Source organism: Rana temporaria, chromosome 6, assembly GCF_905171775.1.
Source record: "Rana temporaria chromosome 6, aRanTem1.1, whole genome shotgun sequence".
Lineage (NCBI taxonomy): Eukaryota > Metazoa > Chordata > Amphibia > Anura > Ranidae > Rana > Rana temporaria.
The window spans coordinates 211,626,875-211,645,297 of NC_053494.1; the positions used below are offsets into that span (position 1 = coordinate 211,626,875).

Consider the following 18,423-nt stretch of genomic DNA (forward strand, 5'->3'; position numbering starts at 1 on the left):
ACATCTTTTTACCTTAATGCATCCCCTGCATTAAGGTAATAAATGTCCCAGTAGATGTATCAGCTCCCCCCCCCCCCACATCCCACCTTAAACTTACTTGAGTCCTCATTCGATCCAGCGATGTGCCCGTCTGCAGCGGATCTCTCCATGCATTCACAGGAAAAAGAGTCAGCAGCAGGAGCCGCTGTCAATCAAATTCTATGAGCGAAGGCAGGACTGAGCCAGGCTGTGTGTGTCCATGGACACACACAGCCCAGCTTGGGAGCGAGCCCACATGTGCACCCCTTATGGAAACCGGCTTCCAATGGTGGTGTTCCGTCAAGCTCTCCAACCTGTCAGAAACTCCAACTGCTTAACTTCCGGTCGATTTAAAACCAGCAGTAATTGGGGTTTTGACTAATTGGTGGTTGGACACAACACTGACAACCGAGTCCGGTGCAGGATATTATGAGTGGAGATTCTTACTTCTCTCTGATACTAGCCAACAAAATGGCCGCCTCCGAGGCGGTGACAACTTTGTCCCCGTTAGCTGCTATGCTGTCAAAACAGCTCAGTCTTCCTGTACCGGACTCTATTCGGTTGTCGATGTTGTGTCCAACCACCAATTTGTTAAAATCTCTGATTACTAAGGATTTAACCACTTGACCACCGGGCCTATTTTGGCACTTCTCTCCTTCATGTAAAAATCATGTAAAAATCAAAATATTTGGGCTAGAAAATTAATCAGAACCCCCAAACATTATATATTTTTTTTTTTAGCAGACACCCTAGGGAATAAAATGGCGGTCATTGCAACTTTTTTTCTTGCGCGGTCTTCGCGCAATAATTTTTCAAACGCCTTTTTTTGGGAGAAAAAAAAACGGTTTCAAGAATTAAAAAATAACAAAACAGTAAAGTTAGCCCAATTTTCTGGTATAATGTGAAAGATGATGTTACGCCGAGTAAATAGATACCTAACATGTCACGCTTTAAAATTGCGCACACTCATGGAATGGCGCCAAACTTTGGTACTTAAAAATCTCCATAGGCAACGCTTTAAATAAAACATTTTGCAGGTTACAATTTTCGAGTTACAGAGGAGTTCTAGTGCTAGAATTGTTGCATGCGCTCTACCGCACGCGACGATACCTCACATGTGGGGTTTGAACGACGTTTACACATGTGGGCGATGCGCCGGGCACAGTGTTTCCCCGCTGCACGCGGGAAATGCACATAAAAGGACGTCCAGGGACGTCCACCCGGCACTTGAACTGTGGACGTTCTTATAGGCTTGATCGTTCTTATAGGCAGCGGGAGGGGACGCCCCCCCTCCCTCCTGCCGCTTCTCTGGGCTCTCCCGTGCAGATGGTCACCAGTCATCTCTATGACCGTCGGAGGCACGGGCGCGACGTTATGACGTCACGCCCGGTATCCGAAAGTAAACAAAGCCGCAATCGCAGCTGTCGGCATGAGATCAGTGAATTTTTTTTTCACGATCTCATGCTTGTAAGCCTGGAGGAGAGATGACCTCACATCTCTCCATAAAGAGGACCTGTCACACTGATTCCTATTACAAGGGATGTTTACATTCCTTGTAACACCACCGCCATTACTAGTTAAAAAAAAAAAAAAAAAACTTAATTAACCACTTAAGGACAGAAGGTGTTTTTCAGATTCGGCGTTTACAAGACTAAAACATTTTTTTTTGCTAGAAAATTACTTAAAACCCCCAACAATTATATATATTTTTTTCTAACACCCTAGAGAATAAAATGGCGGTCATTGCAATACTTTTTGTCACACCGTATTTGCGCAGCGGTCTTACAAGCGCACTTTTTTTGGAAAAAATTCACTTTTTTTAATTAAAAAAATAAGACAACAATAAATTTGGCCCAATTTTTTTATATATTGTGAAAGATAATGTTACCCTGAGTAAAATGATACCCAACACGTCACGCTTCAAAATTGCGCCCGCTCGTGGCATGGCGTCAAACTTTTACCCATAAAAATCTCGATAGGCGACGCTTAAAAAATTCTATAGGTTGCATTTTTTGAGCTACAGAGTTGGTCTAGGGCTAGAATTATTGCTCACGCTCTAACGGTCGCGGCGATACCTCACTTGTGTGGTTTGAACACCGTTTTCATATGCGGGCCCTACTCGCGTATGTGTTCGCTTCTGCACGCAAGCTCGTCGGGACGGGGCGCTTTAAAATATTTTTTTGGGGGTTTTCTTATTTATTTTATAATTTTTTACACTGAAATAATAAAAAAAAAAAAAAATGTATCACTTTTATTCCTATTACAAGGAATGTAAACATCCCTTGTAATAGAAAAAAGCATGACAGGTCCTCCTAAATATGAGATCTGGGGGTCAAAAAGACCTCACATCTCATATTTAGACTTAAATGCAAGAAAAAAAAAAAAAAGGAAAATTTGTCATTTAAAAAAATGACAACAAAAAAATTGTCTCTTTAAGACGCTGGGCGGGACTGACGTTTTGACGTCACTTCCGCCCAGCAAAGCTATGAGGACGGGTGGGGGCCCTCTCCCGCCAGAAGAGCGGCGGGAGGGGGGGGGCCCTCTCCCACCTCCGATAACAGCGATCTCGCGGCGAATCCGCTGCGAAGACCGCCGTTATCGTTTACACGCCCGCCCACAGAAGAGATGGATACCTCGGTTGTGGCAGCAGCTGCTCCCGTTACCGAGATATCCATCTTTAAAAACAGGACGTATATATACAGTGGGCGGGCGTTAAATAAAAATGCCATAAAACTATCCCCTATTTTGTAGACGCTATAACTTTTGCGCAAACCAATCGCTTATTGCGATTTTTTTTTACCAGAAATATGTAGAATAGAAGAATACGACGTATCGGCCTAAACTGAGGAAAAAAAATGTCTTTTTATATATTTTTGGGGGATATTTATTATAGCAAAAATATAAAAATATTAAATTTTTTTCTAAATTGTCGCTCTATTTTTGTTTATAGCGCAAAAAAATAAAACTTCAGAGGTAATCAAATACCGGTACCACCAAAAGAAAGCTCTATTTGTGGGGAAAAAAAGGACGTTAATTTTGTTTGGGTGCCACGTCGCACAACCGCGCAGTTGTCAGTTAAAGCGAAGCAGTGGCGAATCGCAAAAAGTGCTCTGGTCTTTGGTCAGCCAAATAGTCCAGGGCTGAAGTGGTTAAAAACCCCATAATTCTCTTTTAAAGATGCTTGGGTCAAACTGGTTTTCACATACAGTATTATTCTATTATTCCCCTAAAAATTCTAACACCAAACAACTCTAAACCCTTTTGACAGATCTCCCAGAGGGCGCCTGGCAGGATATTATAGGCCTGCATATGACTTCCGTCATCTCTTACAAGGGTAGATTAATTCAGCTGAAATATGTGTATATTATTGTGTTGCTATGACTAATTATTATTATATTTTTTATAGCATATACTATATATACACTCACCTGCCACTTTATTAGGTACACCTGTTCAATTGCTTGGTAATACAAATTGCTAAATAGCCAATCACATGGCAGCAACTCAATGCATTTAGGCATCTAGATGTGGTGAAGATGACTTGCCGGCATTCAAACCGAGCATCAAAATGGAGAAGAAAGGAGATTTAAGTGATTTTGAACGTGGCGTGGTTGTTGGTGCCGGACGGGCTGGTCTGAGTAAATCAAAACTGCTGATCTACTGGGATTTTCACACACAACAATCTCTTGGGTTTACAGAAAATGGTGGGGAAAATATCCAGTGAACGGCAGTTGTGTTGAGGAAAATGTCTTGTTGAGGTCAGAGGAGAATGGGCAGACTGGTTCCAGATGATAGAAAGGCAACAGTAACTCAAATAATCACTTGTTACATCCAGGGTATGCAGAATACCATCTCTGAATGCACAACACATCAAACCAATGCAGCCTCATCAGCGCCTATTAGGGCAGCCTCATCAGCCCACAGCAGTGCAGCCTCATCAATGCACAGCGGCGCAGCCTCATCAACGCACAGCGGCGCAGCCTCATCAAAATACCACCGAAAGAAAGCACAGTCTCAAAAAAAAAAAAAAAGATAAAAATTCCATATGGGTACAGTGTTGCATTATTGTAATTCAAAATGTGACAGCGCTAAAAGCTGAAAATTGGCCTGGGCAGGAAGGGGGTGAAAGTGCCCGGTATTGAAGTAGTTACCCAACATACGTGCTCAATGAGAAAACATGACATTGCCAATGCAGCCTCATCAGCGCCCATCAGGGCAGCCTCATCAGCCAAAACATCAGGGCAGTTTCATCAGCCCACAGCGGCTCAGCCTCATCAACGCACAGCAGCGCAGCCTCATCAGCCCACAGCGGCGCAGCCTCATCAGCCCACAGCGGCTCAGCCTCATCAACGCACAGCGGCTCAGCCTCATCAACGCACAGCGGCTCAGCCTCATCAACGCACAGCGGCTCAGCCTCATCAACGCACAGCGGCGCAGCCTCATCAACGCACAGCGGCGCAGCCTCATCAGCCCACAGCGGCGCAGCCTCATCAGCCCACAGCGGCGCAGCCTCATCAGCCCACAGCGGCGCAGCCTCATCAACGCACAGCGGCGCAGCCTCATCAACGCACAGCGGCGCAGCCTCATCAGCCCACAGCGGCGCAGAAGAAAATCTATATTTTGCAAATCTTTGTAACAGAAACTAAAACTAAGAATATGTTTGTTTGTTTTTTTGGTATTTTTTTGCTTATTCAGCAAAAAATTAAAACCCCAGTGGTGAATAAATATGGAACAAAGGAAGAAAATTACCGCGCTAAGAAATATTAAAAAATCAATAAATTACTAATAAAGCTGCAACAACGGAGTGTTAATAGGCCCCAGATGACGTCATTTTATGACGAAACGCGCGTCGGGAAGGTAGCGTGCTGACGCAGGACGTGTTGTGTAGAGTGGACGGGCGTTTGTTCCGAGCCGGCCGGCTTCTTTCTGTTTTTATTTCCATTGACTCTGTAAGTGCAATTTTTTAATTATTAAACGCATTGTTTAACGAACTTCACTATGTGGGCTCTATCACTCCCTCTATGTACCCATTGAACACGGAGGACACGTAGGACTATCATTACAGCCCAGGAATCAAAGGCCCAGGCTAGGGTTTTAGCCACTTGCTGTTGTTCTTACTTGTTCTGGTAAGCCTCCTATTTATAGGGTGCTGGTGGTACTTAAAGTCACTTTTTACCTATATATGTGCTGATCAAACGTACTTCACCATTGAAATATTTTTTCCTATGATACGGCTCATTAATTTGGCTTCCGGTGGAGACTTCAAGAATCCTCTTCCTTTTCCATCTTCCCCTGCGAGGATCAATCTAAAGGCCTTGACTGGGGTTTGCAGTCGCAAGCACACACTGCTTGCCATCTGGTAAGCCTCCAATTTTTACTGGTTCAAGGTGTTTTTCTTCATTTGCTCCTCAACATTGCTACTCCTATATGAACTGTATTTTTGTGGATGCATTAGGACTGAAATTATCCTCTTTTTTAGTATCGCATTGATTTGGGATATTGGCTCCATAATTTCATTTTTCTTCAAATTTTATTGTTTAGATTTTTTATTTTTAGCGCAACAACCTTTTTTCCTTTGGTGAATAAATACCACCAAAAGAAAGCACCATCTGTCTCAAAAAATAAAATAAAAAGATAAAAATTCCATATGGGTACAGTGTTGCATTATTGTAATTCAAAATGTGACAGCGCTAAAAGCTGAAAATTGGCCTGGGCAGGAAGGGGGTGAAAGTGGCCGGTATTGAAGTAGTTACCCAACATACGTGCTCAATGAGAAAACACGTCCTTTTCCCATTTAGTCATTATCTTGCTCTCTAATTAAACCGGAATCCTGTTAATATAAAAAGAAAAAAAAGAAAAAGATAAATCGCTATTTTTTTGCAAGTGACGGCTTCTCCCGCTTCTGCGTGTCTCTGCAGTTTTGTGCACAGCGAACGCGGAATCCCAGCTCTGCTGCGTTTTATTAAAGGTGGCTGCGTCCTGTAATTTATTCCTTGATTCAATTTCATATGAATGATGGATAATTATAAAGCTCCGTATTAAAAAATAAAAAATAAAAATCTGGTGTATACAAAACGAGAAAGTCTTTGCTTTGAAATGGCAAATCGCAGCAAACAACGGGAGGCTTGGAGTAATGTTTACTGGAGTTAATGCCGTGCTAAGAATAATAATAATAAAGTCCATGTTCCAATTACCTGCACTTTCCCGCTTGCTGAAAATAACCACCTACAGCGCCATAAAAGGGAAATTCCGTTAAAAGATCCTCCCTGCTATCCAGTTCCAAGAAAGTGCAATTATTTCCGCGAATGCTTTTGTCCGTGGAGATTTTCCCCGTCGACTTTGTTTTTCCAGGAAGATGGTGTGTGTCCACGTACCGAGGATAAACGGCGAAAAACGTTCGCTCGCTAATTCGCGCAGTCTCGCTCAGTGGTTCGTTTCATGTGTGTTCTTTTTAAATAGAACATCGAGTCACCCTCAGCCATCCGACAGACAAGGACAAAGGATCTCGTGTGTCCTTTCATCTCTGTACATGAAGTATAAAATGTTCATAGAATCAAAGCGTTTCACCTCTGTAGTGATGGCGACAATGTAGCTGGTTAACAATGACCTCCAGTAAAACGCTACGTCTGCAACGCTCCGCCATTCTTCACATAGAACCATTCCAGGATAAACATTAAAGAGCCACAGTTTAACGACAAGTCTAAAAGGTTTACTCTAGAGGCTAGAAGGATGGACACGCGCACTTCCAAAAAAAACCTTAGGTTGTCTTTATTAAGAAACAGTGGATGGAAAATGCACTACAAATAACAGCAAAGGGTGGGATACAGCCTACGCATTTCGCACTGCGATCAGAGCTTAGTCAGCCAGGGGGCGGGGGCGCGGACCGCGTCAGGGGGGGCGCGGACCGCGTCAGGGGGGGGCGTGGATCGGGTCAGGGGGGGCCGCGGACCGGGTCAGGGGGGGGCCGCGGACCGGGTCAGGGGGGCAGCGGACGGTGTCAGTAGGGCAGAGGATGTCCCTGTATCACTCGTTTTATATTTTTTATTATTAAATATTTTACAATATTTCTTATTTTATTTTTACAATTTAATTAGGGGTCTCTAAAAAGACCCCTAATGTCTCGCATATGAGACAGAGAAAAGTACTGAGAACAGACATTCCCGCTCCCTTTCTTTGCAGCCCGAGCTGCACTGAACAGTGAATGAATAGAAAGTGCTGAATGGCGACTCTCAAACTGAAGCCTAGTAAACAGTTTACTAGCCTTCAGTTTTAAATGGACAGCAGTGGCGGTTCGTCCATAGAGGGCGCTGGAGCACTGCCCCCTCTGGCTCCGCACCGCCACCGACTAATAACATAGATTCATTGCATTGCATGAATCTATGTTATGGTCGCCGCTGCCGCTGTTCTATTCAGATGGCCGGACATAGAGCGCCGGCCACCTGAATAACGGCAGCTGGTTGGCTGTATGGAAGTGCTGTAGTCTCACGCTGTAGTCGGCTTCCGAATGCTTATCCTCGGGACGTACCGGCGGTGCGTTCCTTGGATTAGACTGACAGGCGTCTCAGCCAATCAGGTTCACCGGTTCTGGCTATCGGTAACCTGATTGGCTGAAGCGTCATCAAGGGCGGGAGAAGACATCGAGGGACGTGGATGGCTGACTCCAGTAAAGGTAAGTGCCGGGCGGGGGGGGGGGGGTGTGGGGGTAAAATTTCAGAGAATTTTACAGGGCACAGCAGCGACGAAGGGCACAGTGACATCAATAGGCACAGTGGCGGCAATGGGGGCAATTGGCACAGCGGCATGGATGGGCACATTGGCGACAATTAAAGGGCACAGTGGGGACAATTTGGCACAGTGGCGACAATTAAAGGGCACAGTGACATCAATTGGCACAGTGGCGACAATTAAAGGGCACAGTGGCTGTGTTTGATGGCATGGCACAGTGGCTGCGTTTGATGGCATGGCACAGTGGTGACAATTGATGGCACAGTGGCTGCGTTTGATGGCAAGGCACAGTGGCTGCGTTTGATGGCATGGCACAGTGGTGACAATTGATGGCACAGTGGTGACAATTGATGGCACAGTGGCTGCGTTTGATGGCATGGCACAGTGGCTGTGTTTGATGGCATGGCACAGTGGTGACAATTGATGGCACAGTGGCTGCGTTTGATGGCAAAGTGGCTGCGTTTGATGGCACGGCAAAGTGGTGACAATTGATGGCACAGTGGCTGCGTTTGATGGCATGGCACAGTGGCTGCGTTTGATGGCATGGCACAGTGGTGACAATTGATGGCACAGTGGCTGCATTTGATGGGCACAGCGAGGCTGCAATTTTTTTCTTTTTCGTTTGCGCCCCCCCAAAAAATTTTGAGCACCAGCCGCTACTGATGGACACAGTGATCAGTACTGATCCCCTTTCATGCTATTGCTGAGGAAACGCCAATCCAGATAGCTGCGCATAGACACAAAAAAAAATGGCTAGCAGTAGAGAAAAGGTGTCCATCCTTCTAGGACAAAAATCTGAGACATGTCGGGAGTAGGAGGGGCATACCGGGCTGGTCACTGTTTTTATTTTTATTCTTTGACAATGTTCAAATCCTCCAGCAGGCGGCAGTATAACTCAACAGCCTCCGAATCCCGTGTCCCTCAATAAACGAGAAAGAAACAATTGCTGCGACTGACCCGTCCACTAATCCTTCCACCGACAAACGATCCGCCGCTCCCCCACCGCTCTCCATTACATCTTCATCAGAGGAGGGAGCTCAGATAACTATGACCGCCAGAGAACGCGGGGTTAAGTGCACTTTGCAGCGGCGGAGAAAATAAAAGCGAGGCGGGTTTATGACATTGCAGTGAATACGGTTCAAATGAAATTAGGTGCTAAATAATTGCTGCAATTTTCTGGCTTATTACAGTGTGCTCTTCTTTTCTTCTTCTATTTTTTTTTTTTACAGCCGCAATTTCAGAACAGCGCTGGCCGGCGTGAATCACAGCATCGCCTGAAACGACCTTTACATCCGAGTCTGACGGAGGCGCTGGGCCGACGCCGAGCGGGGGGTGGAGAGGAACGTTAAGCTTCATAAACAATTATTTGCAAAATAGAATCATTCTGGCGATAAACCTTTTTCACGAGCAGAGTAAATATGTACATTTCCTGCAGAAAGATACAGCTGTGTCTGCGCACACTAATAGCCAGATTCAGGTACCTTTACGCCGGCGTATCTACTGATACGTCGTAACTCTGAATCTGCGCCGTCGTAAATTTAAGCGTATTCTGGAAACCAGATACGCTTAAATTAGGCTAAGATACGAGCGGCGTAAGTCTCCTACGCCGTCGTATCTTAGGGTGCATATTTACGCTGGCGCTAGGTGGCACCTCCGTTGAGTTTGGCGTAGAATATGCAAATGACTAGATACGCCGATTCACGAATGTACGTGCGCCCGTCGCAATTAGTTACGCCGGCGTAAAGATAAAGCTGCTCCCTATGTGGCGCAGCCCATGCAAGGTATGGACGTCGGAAGAGGCCTATCTTTTTACGTTGTTTGCGTAAGTCGTGCGCAAATCGGGCTGGACGCAATTTACGTTCACGTCGAAACGGCGTACTTTGGAGCAATGCACACTGGGATATGTCCACGGACGGCGCATGCGCCGTTCGTAATAAACGTCAATCACGTCGGGTCACGAGTCGTTTACATAAAACACGCCCCCCCCTCATCCTCATTTGAATTAGGCGAGCTTACGCCGGCCCATTCACGCTACGCTGCCATAACTTAGGAGGCAAGTGCTTTGTGAATACAGCACTTGCCTCTATAACTCACGGCGGCGTAGCGTAAATACGATACGCTACGCCGGCTAAAAGATATGCCGCACGTGTGTCCTAGGGAGTGATTCTAACTGGGGGGAGGGACATACGATCAGTTCTCATCTCCCCTGACAAGATGAGGATCAGTGTGTTTATCACGTCCCTGCTCTGTGATGAGCAATCGCGGTTGCACTCTCCACAATGCCGAGGACGTCGTATGACAGCGACCCGGAGGGTCCCTTACTTGGCATCCAGGCAGTGAGGGGAGGCCCTCTCCCACCAACGATAAAAGTGATTTTGCGGCCGGTCTGTCGCAGAGACCACTTTGATCTGAAAGAGAAACGCACGCCATTCCTAAAATGACCGAGGTTATGGCAAATAGCCGACATAGGAGGTACGTTAATTTGCGTGAAGTGGTTAATAATCATTTTTTTTGCCGTGAAAAACTAAAAGATAAGAAAAGTGACTCACTCAGTTTTTGGTAATCTTCCAACAGAAAGCTCCATTTTCTGGTCTTTGTGTCTGTAAAGTAAAAAAGAAAAAAAAATATTGCTGTAATTAATAAACAACTTCTGCGAACCTCCAGTGTCCAGTAACCTCTAGTATTAAAGTGCTGCAGGAGCCCCCCCAACCCACCCCTTTATTCTTACCCGAGCCCAATCCGATCCAGCGATGTGCACAAGAGCAGCAGCTCTCTGCTGTTTCCCTACTCATTTGGGCAGATTGATAGCAGGAGCAGCCATCGGCTCCCGATGCTGTCAATCCAATCTTGTGATAGAAAGGCCAGACTGTTTCCATTGAAAGTAGAAATTGTCTTGGTGTCAGTGGAGATACACAATGCAACTTTGGTATTAGGGGGAAGAATAGTGCCCCATCATTGGCGTCAGTGGGAGGAAATGGCGCCCCATCATTGGCGTCAGTGGGGGAAATGGCGCCCCATCATTGGCGTCAGTGGGGGAAATGGCGCCCCATCATTGGCGTCAGTGGGGGAAATGGCGCCCCATCATTGGCGTCAGTGGGGGAAATGGCGCCCCATCATTGGCGTCAGTGGGGGAAATGGCGCCCCATCATTGGCGTCAGTGGGGGAAATGGCGCCCCATCATTGGCGTCAGTGGGAGGAAATGGCGCCCCATCATTGGCGTCAGTGGGGGAAATGGCGCCCCATCATTGGCGTCAGTGGGGGAAATGGCGCCCCATCATTGGCGTCAGTGGGGGAAATGGCGCCCCATCATTGGCGTCAGTGGGGGAAATGGCGCCCCATCATTGGCGTCAGTAGGGGAAATGGCGCCCCATCATTGGCGTCAGTGGGGGAAATGGCGCCCCATCATTGGCGTCAGTGGGGGAAATGGCGCCCCATCATTGGCGACAGTGGGGGAAATGGCGCCCCATCATTGGCGTCAGTGGGGGAAATGGCGCCCCATCATTGGCGTCAGTGGGGGAAATGGCGCCCCATCATTGGCGACAGTGGGGGAAATGGCGCCCCATCATTGGCGACAGTGGAGGAAATGGCGCCCCATCATTGGCGTCAGTAGGGGAAATGGCGCCCCATCATTGGCGACAGTGGGGGAAATGGCGCCCCATCATTGGCGTCAGTAGGGGAAATGGCGCCCCATCATTGGCGTCAGTAGGGGAAATGGCGCCCCATCATTGGCGTCAGTAGGGGAAATGGCGCCCCATCATTGGTATCAGTGAAAAGAATAGTGCCTCATTATTGATTTCAGTGGGAGGAAGAGTGCCCCATCATTGGTGTCAATGGAAATGGTGCCTCGTCATTGGTGTCTGTGGGAAGAATAGTGCCCCATCAATGGTGTCCATGAGGGAAATAGTGCCACATTGTTAACAGTAGAAGGAAAGCTTTATCTGTCTCAAATTTTTTTTTATATACAAATGTCATAGGGGTACAGTGTTTCATGACCATGCAATTGTCATTCAAAGTGTGCTGAAAGCTGAAAATTGGCCTGGGCAGGGAGGGAGTAAAAGTGTCCGGTATGGAAGTGGTTAAACAGTGTGTTTTAGTAACACTTTAACCACTTGCCTACCGGCGTATAGTCATATGACGGCGGCAGGAACCCTTCGTCCCTCCTGGTCGCTGTCATACGACGTCCTCGGCATTGTGGAGAGTGCAACCGCGATAGCTCATCACAGAGCAGGGACGTGATATACACACTGGCCCAGATTCAGGTAGAATGGAGCAATATTTGCGTGGGCAAAGAGCAAATATTTTTCTCTGCGCCCACGCAAATATTGCGTTTTGCCCGCGATTCACGGAGCAGTTGCTCCGTAAATTGCGCGGGCGATATGCTAAACAGCCGGGCGTAAGGCTGCCTAATGTAAATGATCCCGCCGGGGGCGGGAATCATTTAAATTAGGCGCGCTCCCGCGCCGAGCGAACAGCGCATGCTCCGTCGGGAAACTTTCCCGACGTGCATTGCGGCAAATGACGTCGCAAGGACGTCATTTGCTTCTAAGTGAACGTGAATGGCGTCCAGCGCCATTCACGGTTCACTTACGTAAACGACGTGAAATTTAAATTTCACGAGCGGGAAGCGCAGCTATACTTTAGCATTGGTTGCGCCTGCTATTAGCAGGAGCAACCTTGCGCTAAAGTGGCCGTACGGAAACTCCGTACCTTGCATGCGCAGGGCCCGCGCAACTTTTGTGAATCGGTGGTAGTATGCAATTTGCATACTATACACAGATCACAAAGGCCGCGCCCCCTAGCGGCCAACGCAAGAATGCAGCCAAAGATATGAAGGCATAAGGAGGCTTATGCCTGTCATATCTTAGGCTGCAGTCGGTGTAACGAGGTTCCTGAATCAGGAGCACTCGTTACACCGGAGCAAGTAAGCACTTGCGCCGCGCAACCTATGGTTGCGCGGGCGCAAGTGCTTCTTGAATCTGGCCCACTGATCCTCATCTTGTCAGGGGAGAGGAGAACTGATCGTATGTCTCCCCCCCCCAGGTTACACATTTAACCCCTTGATCGCCCTCTAGTGGTTAACTTCTTCCCTGCCAGTAACATTTTTACAGTAAACAGAGCATTTTTATAGCACTGTTCGCTGTATAAATGTGAATGGTGCCAAAATAGTGTCAAAAGTGTCCGATGTGTCCGCCGCAATGTCACAGTTACTAGTAAAAAAATTAAATAATAAAAATACCATAAATCTATCCCCTTATTTTGTAGACGCTATAACTTTTGCGCAAACCAATCAAACGCTTATTGTGATTTATTTTTCCAATAATATGTAGAAGAATACGTATCGGCCTAAACTGAGGGAAAAAAAATGTATTTTTGGGGATATTTATTGTCGCAAAAAGTAAATTTTTTTTTAAATTGTCTCTCTATTTTTGTTTATAAAAAAATAAAAAATGCAGAGGTGATCAAATACCACCAAAAGAAATCTCTATTTGTGGGGGGAAAAAACGTCGCATGACCGTACAATTGTCATTCAAAGTGTGACAGCGCTGAAAGCTGAAAAGTGTCCTGGGCAGGAAGGGGGGTGAAAATGCCCGGTATTGAAGTAAGAAATGGGGGGACGTAAAAATGCGGTCAACTGCTTTTTTTTTTAGCGCTTCTCCCCCTCCAAAACTGTGAGAGTAAACTCACCCTAACTGTACCATTTTACACGATTACGAGTACACGATTGTTCTGGTGTCAGTGGAGATACACAAAGCATCTTTGGTATTAGGGGGAGGAATAGTGCCTCACTATTGACGCCAACGGAAGAAATCTTGCCCCATCGTTGGCGTCAACCGGGGGGGAAATCTTGCCCCATCGTTGACGTCAACCGGGGGGGGAAATCTTGCCCCATCGTTGACGTCAACCGGGGGGGGGAAATCTTGCCCCATCGTTGACGTCAACCGGGGGGGGAAATCTTGCCCCATCGTTGACGTCAACCGGGGGGGGAAATCTTCCCCCATCGTTGGCGTCAACCGGGGGGGAAATCTTGCCCCATCGTTGGCGTCAACCGGGGGGGAAATCTTGCCCCATCGTTGGCGTCAACCGGGGGGGGAAATATTGCCCCATCGTTGGCGTCAACCGGGGGGAAATCTTGCCCCATCGTTGGCGTCAACCGGGGGGGAAATCTTGCCCCATCGTTGGCGTCAACCGGGGGGGAAATCTTGCCCCATCGTTGGCGTCAACCGGGGGGGAAATCTTGCCCCATCGTTGGCGTCAACCGGGGGGGAAATCTTGCCCCATCGTTGGCGTCAACCGGGGGGGAAATCTTGCCCCATCGTTGGCGTCAACCGGGGGGAAATCTTGCCCCATCATTGGCGTCAATGGGGGAAATCTTGCCCCATCATTGGCGTCAACCGGGGGAAATCTTGCCCCATCATTGGCGTCAATGGGGGAAATCTTGCCCCATCATTGGCGTCAACCGGGGGAAATCATGCTCCATCATTGGCCTCAACGGGGGAAATTGTACCCCCGTCATTGGCGCCACCGGGGGGAAATCTTGTCCCATCATTGGCGCCACCGGGGGGAAATCGGGGCCCCATCATTGGCGTCACCGGGGGGAAATCGGGGCCCCATCATTGGCGTCACCGGGGGGAAATCGGGGCCCCATCATTGGCGTCACCGGGGGGAAATCGGGGCCCCATCATTGGCGTCACCGGGGGGAAATCGGGGCCCCATCATTGGCGTCAACCGGGAGAAATCGGGCCCCGTCATTGGCGTCAACCGGGAGAAATCGGGGCCCCATCATTGGCGTCAACGGGGGAAAATCGGGCCCCGTCATTGGCGTCAACGGGGGGAAATCGGGCCACGTCATTGGCGTCAACGGGGGAAAATCGGGCCCCGTCATTGGCGTCAACGGGGGGAAATCGGGCCACGTCATTGGCGTCAACGGGGGAAATCGGGGCCCCGTCATTGGCGTCAACGGGGGAAATCGGGGCCCCCGTCATTGGCGTCAACGGGGAAAAAACGGGGCCTCGTCATTGGCATCAACAGGAGAAAATCGGCCCCCATCATTGGCGTCAACGGGGGAAATTGGCCCCCATCATTGGCCCATCATCCCCACAAGCTTCAATCAAAACTGGATATACGGCTTTGGGTGTTTGTGGCGTTTACTTGCTTTTGGCTTATAAGAGGAAAGTGGAGGAACTCCGCCTAGGACACATGTAGATCGTGTTCCTGGAAGAGGGTTGAAGCCGGGATCCCAACGCTGCAAGACCTCAGAGCCCTTTACTGCAATATCACTTTTATTGGAGTCTTTAGTAAGAAGGAGATATTTTTTTTTTTTCCTATTTTTACCACGCAGGCAAAATGCAAATCGCGTCCAAACACTTCACCTCCCTCGTCAGGTCAGGTCCGGGCCGTTTACCTCCCTCTCTGGAGATCGTCTCTTTATGCACAGATTGCAAATCCTCCCTGGGAACACGACTCCTTTCCTCATACATTATTGCTCAGGCCTGACAAGGCTTTTAAATGGATAAACCATTTTTTCCCCCCCCTGAGATATTAAAGTCAGTAAAACTCGTAGATCACGGACAGGAGTGGCCGTCGCACGCGGCGCAAAGCAATATACCAGCTGTGATCAAAGTGTTATCCTATGGGGAACGGAAATAAATGCTTTGGGTACCCTAAAAACATAATTATTCAAATCAAGAAATCCTATTAACCCCTTCACCTCTACAGATAGTTTTTATTTCATTTTTTGCACTCAAGGAATATTTTTTCAGCTATACAGTGGAACCTCGGATTACGAGTATAATCCGCTCCAGGAGAATGCTTGTAATCCAAAGCACTCGCATATCAAAGCGGGTTTCCCCATTGACGTCAATGGAAACAAAAATAATTATTTCCGCATTGACTTCAATAGAAAGCAATACCGCATGCGGCCATAGGTGGGGGGGGGGGGCGCCAGAGATGTCTTCATCAGTTTAGTCCAATACGTATTCTTCTACATATTTTTGGTAAACAAAAATAGCAATAAGCATTTATTGATTGGTTTGCGCAAATCTTATAGCGTCTTCAAAATAGGGGATATATTGATGCCATTTTTATTATTACTGTATATACTCGAGTATAAGATGACCCGAATAGAAGCCGAGGCACCTAATTTTACCACAAAAAAAAAAAAACTGGGAAAACGTATTGACTCGAGTATAAGCCTAGGGTGTCCATCTGCATGCCTCACTTTGCCTCACTGTGTCCATGCCTCACTGTGTCCATGCCTCACTGTGCCTCACTGTGTCCATGTGCATGCCTCACTGTGCCCATCCCTCACTGTGTCCATGTGCATGCCTCACTGTGCCCATCCCTCACTGTGTCCATGTCCATGCCTCACTGTGCCCATCCCTTACTGTGTCCATGTCCATGCCTCACTGTGCAAATGACTAGACTTACGTTTAACATGCATGGGAGTATATAGAAGGGGTGCCTTGCTTTGAAAAAAAAAAAAAATCGGTGCTCCCCGGCCGTAGGTCCCCCAGACAGAAAACTTTGTACACTTGTAGAGGAAGAGTGGGGCTATATGTGTGCCAGTTTGGGGTCCAGAGGACCTAGGGCCGGCCGGTCCCGGGTCCCCAAAGTCCGGGAGAACAGGTGCAAAAAGGTGACTCGAGTATAAGCCGAGGGGGGCATTTTCAGCACCAAAAAATGTGCTGAAAAACTCGGCTTATACAGTAATTTTTTTTACTAGTAATGGCGGCGATCAGTGATTTTTAGTGGGACTGCGACATTGCGGTGGACACATCGGACACTTTTGTGGGACCAGTGACATTTATACAGCGATCAGAGCTAAAAATAGCCACTGATTACTGCATAAATGACACTGGAGTGAGTGTTTCTAACTGTAGGGGGATGGGACATTTACATGCACAGATCTTGGTTCTGGCTCTCGTGCCCGCGATCTCAGGTGGCCGGCAGACAATGCAGCCTGCTATGGCTCCTAAAGGAGCCGGCGTACAGGTATGGCGATTTGCGGGAACGAGCCAACCTGCCACCGTAAATGAGCGCGAGCTGGTTGTCAAGTGGTTGGTAAATCAACCCCTGTATATCCACTTGAGCTCTTAAGGATTTTACCCCCTTTATGGCCAGGCCATTTCTTGCTAGTAATGTATGGTCATGCAAGGCTGTACCCAAATTAAATTGATATCATTTTTTTTTCACACAAATAGAACTTTCTTTTGGTGGTATTTGATCCGACCGAAAAATTGGAGAAAAAAAAATATTTTTTTTACTTTCTGCTATCAAACATCTTCCCTTCTCTTCCCTCTTCCCTTTTCCCCTTCCTTTCCTTCTCTTTCCTGTCCCTTTCTCTTTCCTGTGCCTGTCCCTTCTCTTTCCTTTCCCTTCTCTTTTCTGTCCCTTTCCTTCCCCTTCTCTTTCCTGCTCCTTTCCCGTCCCTTTCCCTTGCTGGCCCTTCTCTTTCCTGTCCCTTCTTTTCTCTTGTCTTTCCTGTCCCTTTCCCTTGTTGTCCCTTTCCCTTTCCTTTACCTTACCCTTCTCTTTCCTGTCCCTTTCCTTTCCCATCCCTTTCCCTTGCTGGCCCTTCTCTTTCCTGTCCCTTCTTTTCTCTTGTCTTTCCTGTCCCTTTCCCTTGTTGTCCCTTTCCCTTTCCTTTACCTTACCCTTCTCTTTCCTGTCCCTTTCCTTTCCCATCCCTTTCCCTTGCTGGCCCTTCTCTTTCCTGTCCCTTTCCCTTCCTGTTCATTTCCCTTCTCTTTCCTGCTCCTTTCCTTTCCCGTCTCTTTCCCTTGCTGGCCCTTCTCTTTTCTGTCCCTTTCCTTCCCCTTCTCTTTCCTGCTCCTTTCCCTTTCTGGCCCTTCTCTTTCCTGTCCCTTCTTTTCTCTTCTCTTTCCTGTCCCTTTCCCTTGTTGTCCCTTTCCCTTTCCTCTACCTTACCCTTCTCTTTCCTGTCCTTTTCCCTTCCTGTCCATTTCCCTTACCCTTGTTGTCCCTTTCCCTTTTCTTTCCTGTCCAATTCCTTTCCCTTCTCTTTCCTATCCAATTCCTTTCCCCTCTCTTTCCTGTCCCTTTCTCTTTCCTGTCCCTTTCTCTTTCCTGTCCCTTTCTCTTTCCTGTCCCTTTCTCTTTCCTGTCTCTTCTCTTTCCTTTCCCTTCTCTTTCCTGTCCCTTTCTCTTTCCTGTCCCTTTCTCCTTTCCTGTCCCTTTCTCCTTTCCTGTCCCTTTCTCCTTTCCTGTCCCTTCTCTTTCCTTTCCCTTCTCTTTCCTTTCCCATTCCTTCCCCTTCTCTTTCCTGCTCCTTTCCTTTCCCGTCCCTTTCCCTTGCTGGCCCTTCTCTTTCCTGTCCCTTCTTTTCTCTTCTCTTTCCTGTCCCTTTCCCTTGTTGTCCCTTTCCCTTTCCTTTACCTTACCCTTCTCTTTCCTGTCCTTTTCCCTTCCTGTCCCTTTCCCTTGCCCTTCTTTTTCCTGCTCCTTTCCTTTCCCGTCTCTTTCCCTTGCTGGCCCTTCTCTTTTCTGTCCCTTTCCTGTCCCTTCTTTTCTCTTCTCTTTCCTGTCCCTTTCCCTTGTTGTCCCCTTTCCCTTTCCTCTACCTTACCCTTCTCTTTCCTGTTCTTTTCCCTTCCTGTCCCTTTCCCTTACCCTTGTTGTCCCTTTCCCTTACCCTTGTTGTCCCTTACCCTTTACTTTCCC

The 18,423-nt window shown here is 47.6% G+C and overlaps 1 protein-coding gene across 2 annotated transcripts in view; it reads right to left on the bottom strand.

Annotated features, from left to right (window-relative positions):
- SMARCAL1 (SWI/SNF related, matrix associated, actin dependent regulator of chromatin, subfamily a like 1) overlaps positions 1-18,423 on the bottom strand; it is a 94,709-nt gene that overhangs the window by 62,458 nt on the left and 13,828 nt on the right. For both annotated transcript variants that reach the window (XM_040358215.1, XM_040358216.1), the window contains exon 5: positions 10,293-10,343. In XM_040358215.1, the coding sequence (XP_040214149.1) occupies positions 10,293-10,343 (51 nt within the window). The remainder of the gene's footprint in view (positions 1-10,292; positions 10,344-18,423) is intronic.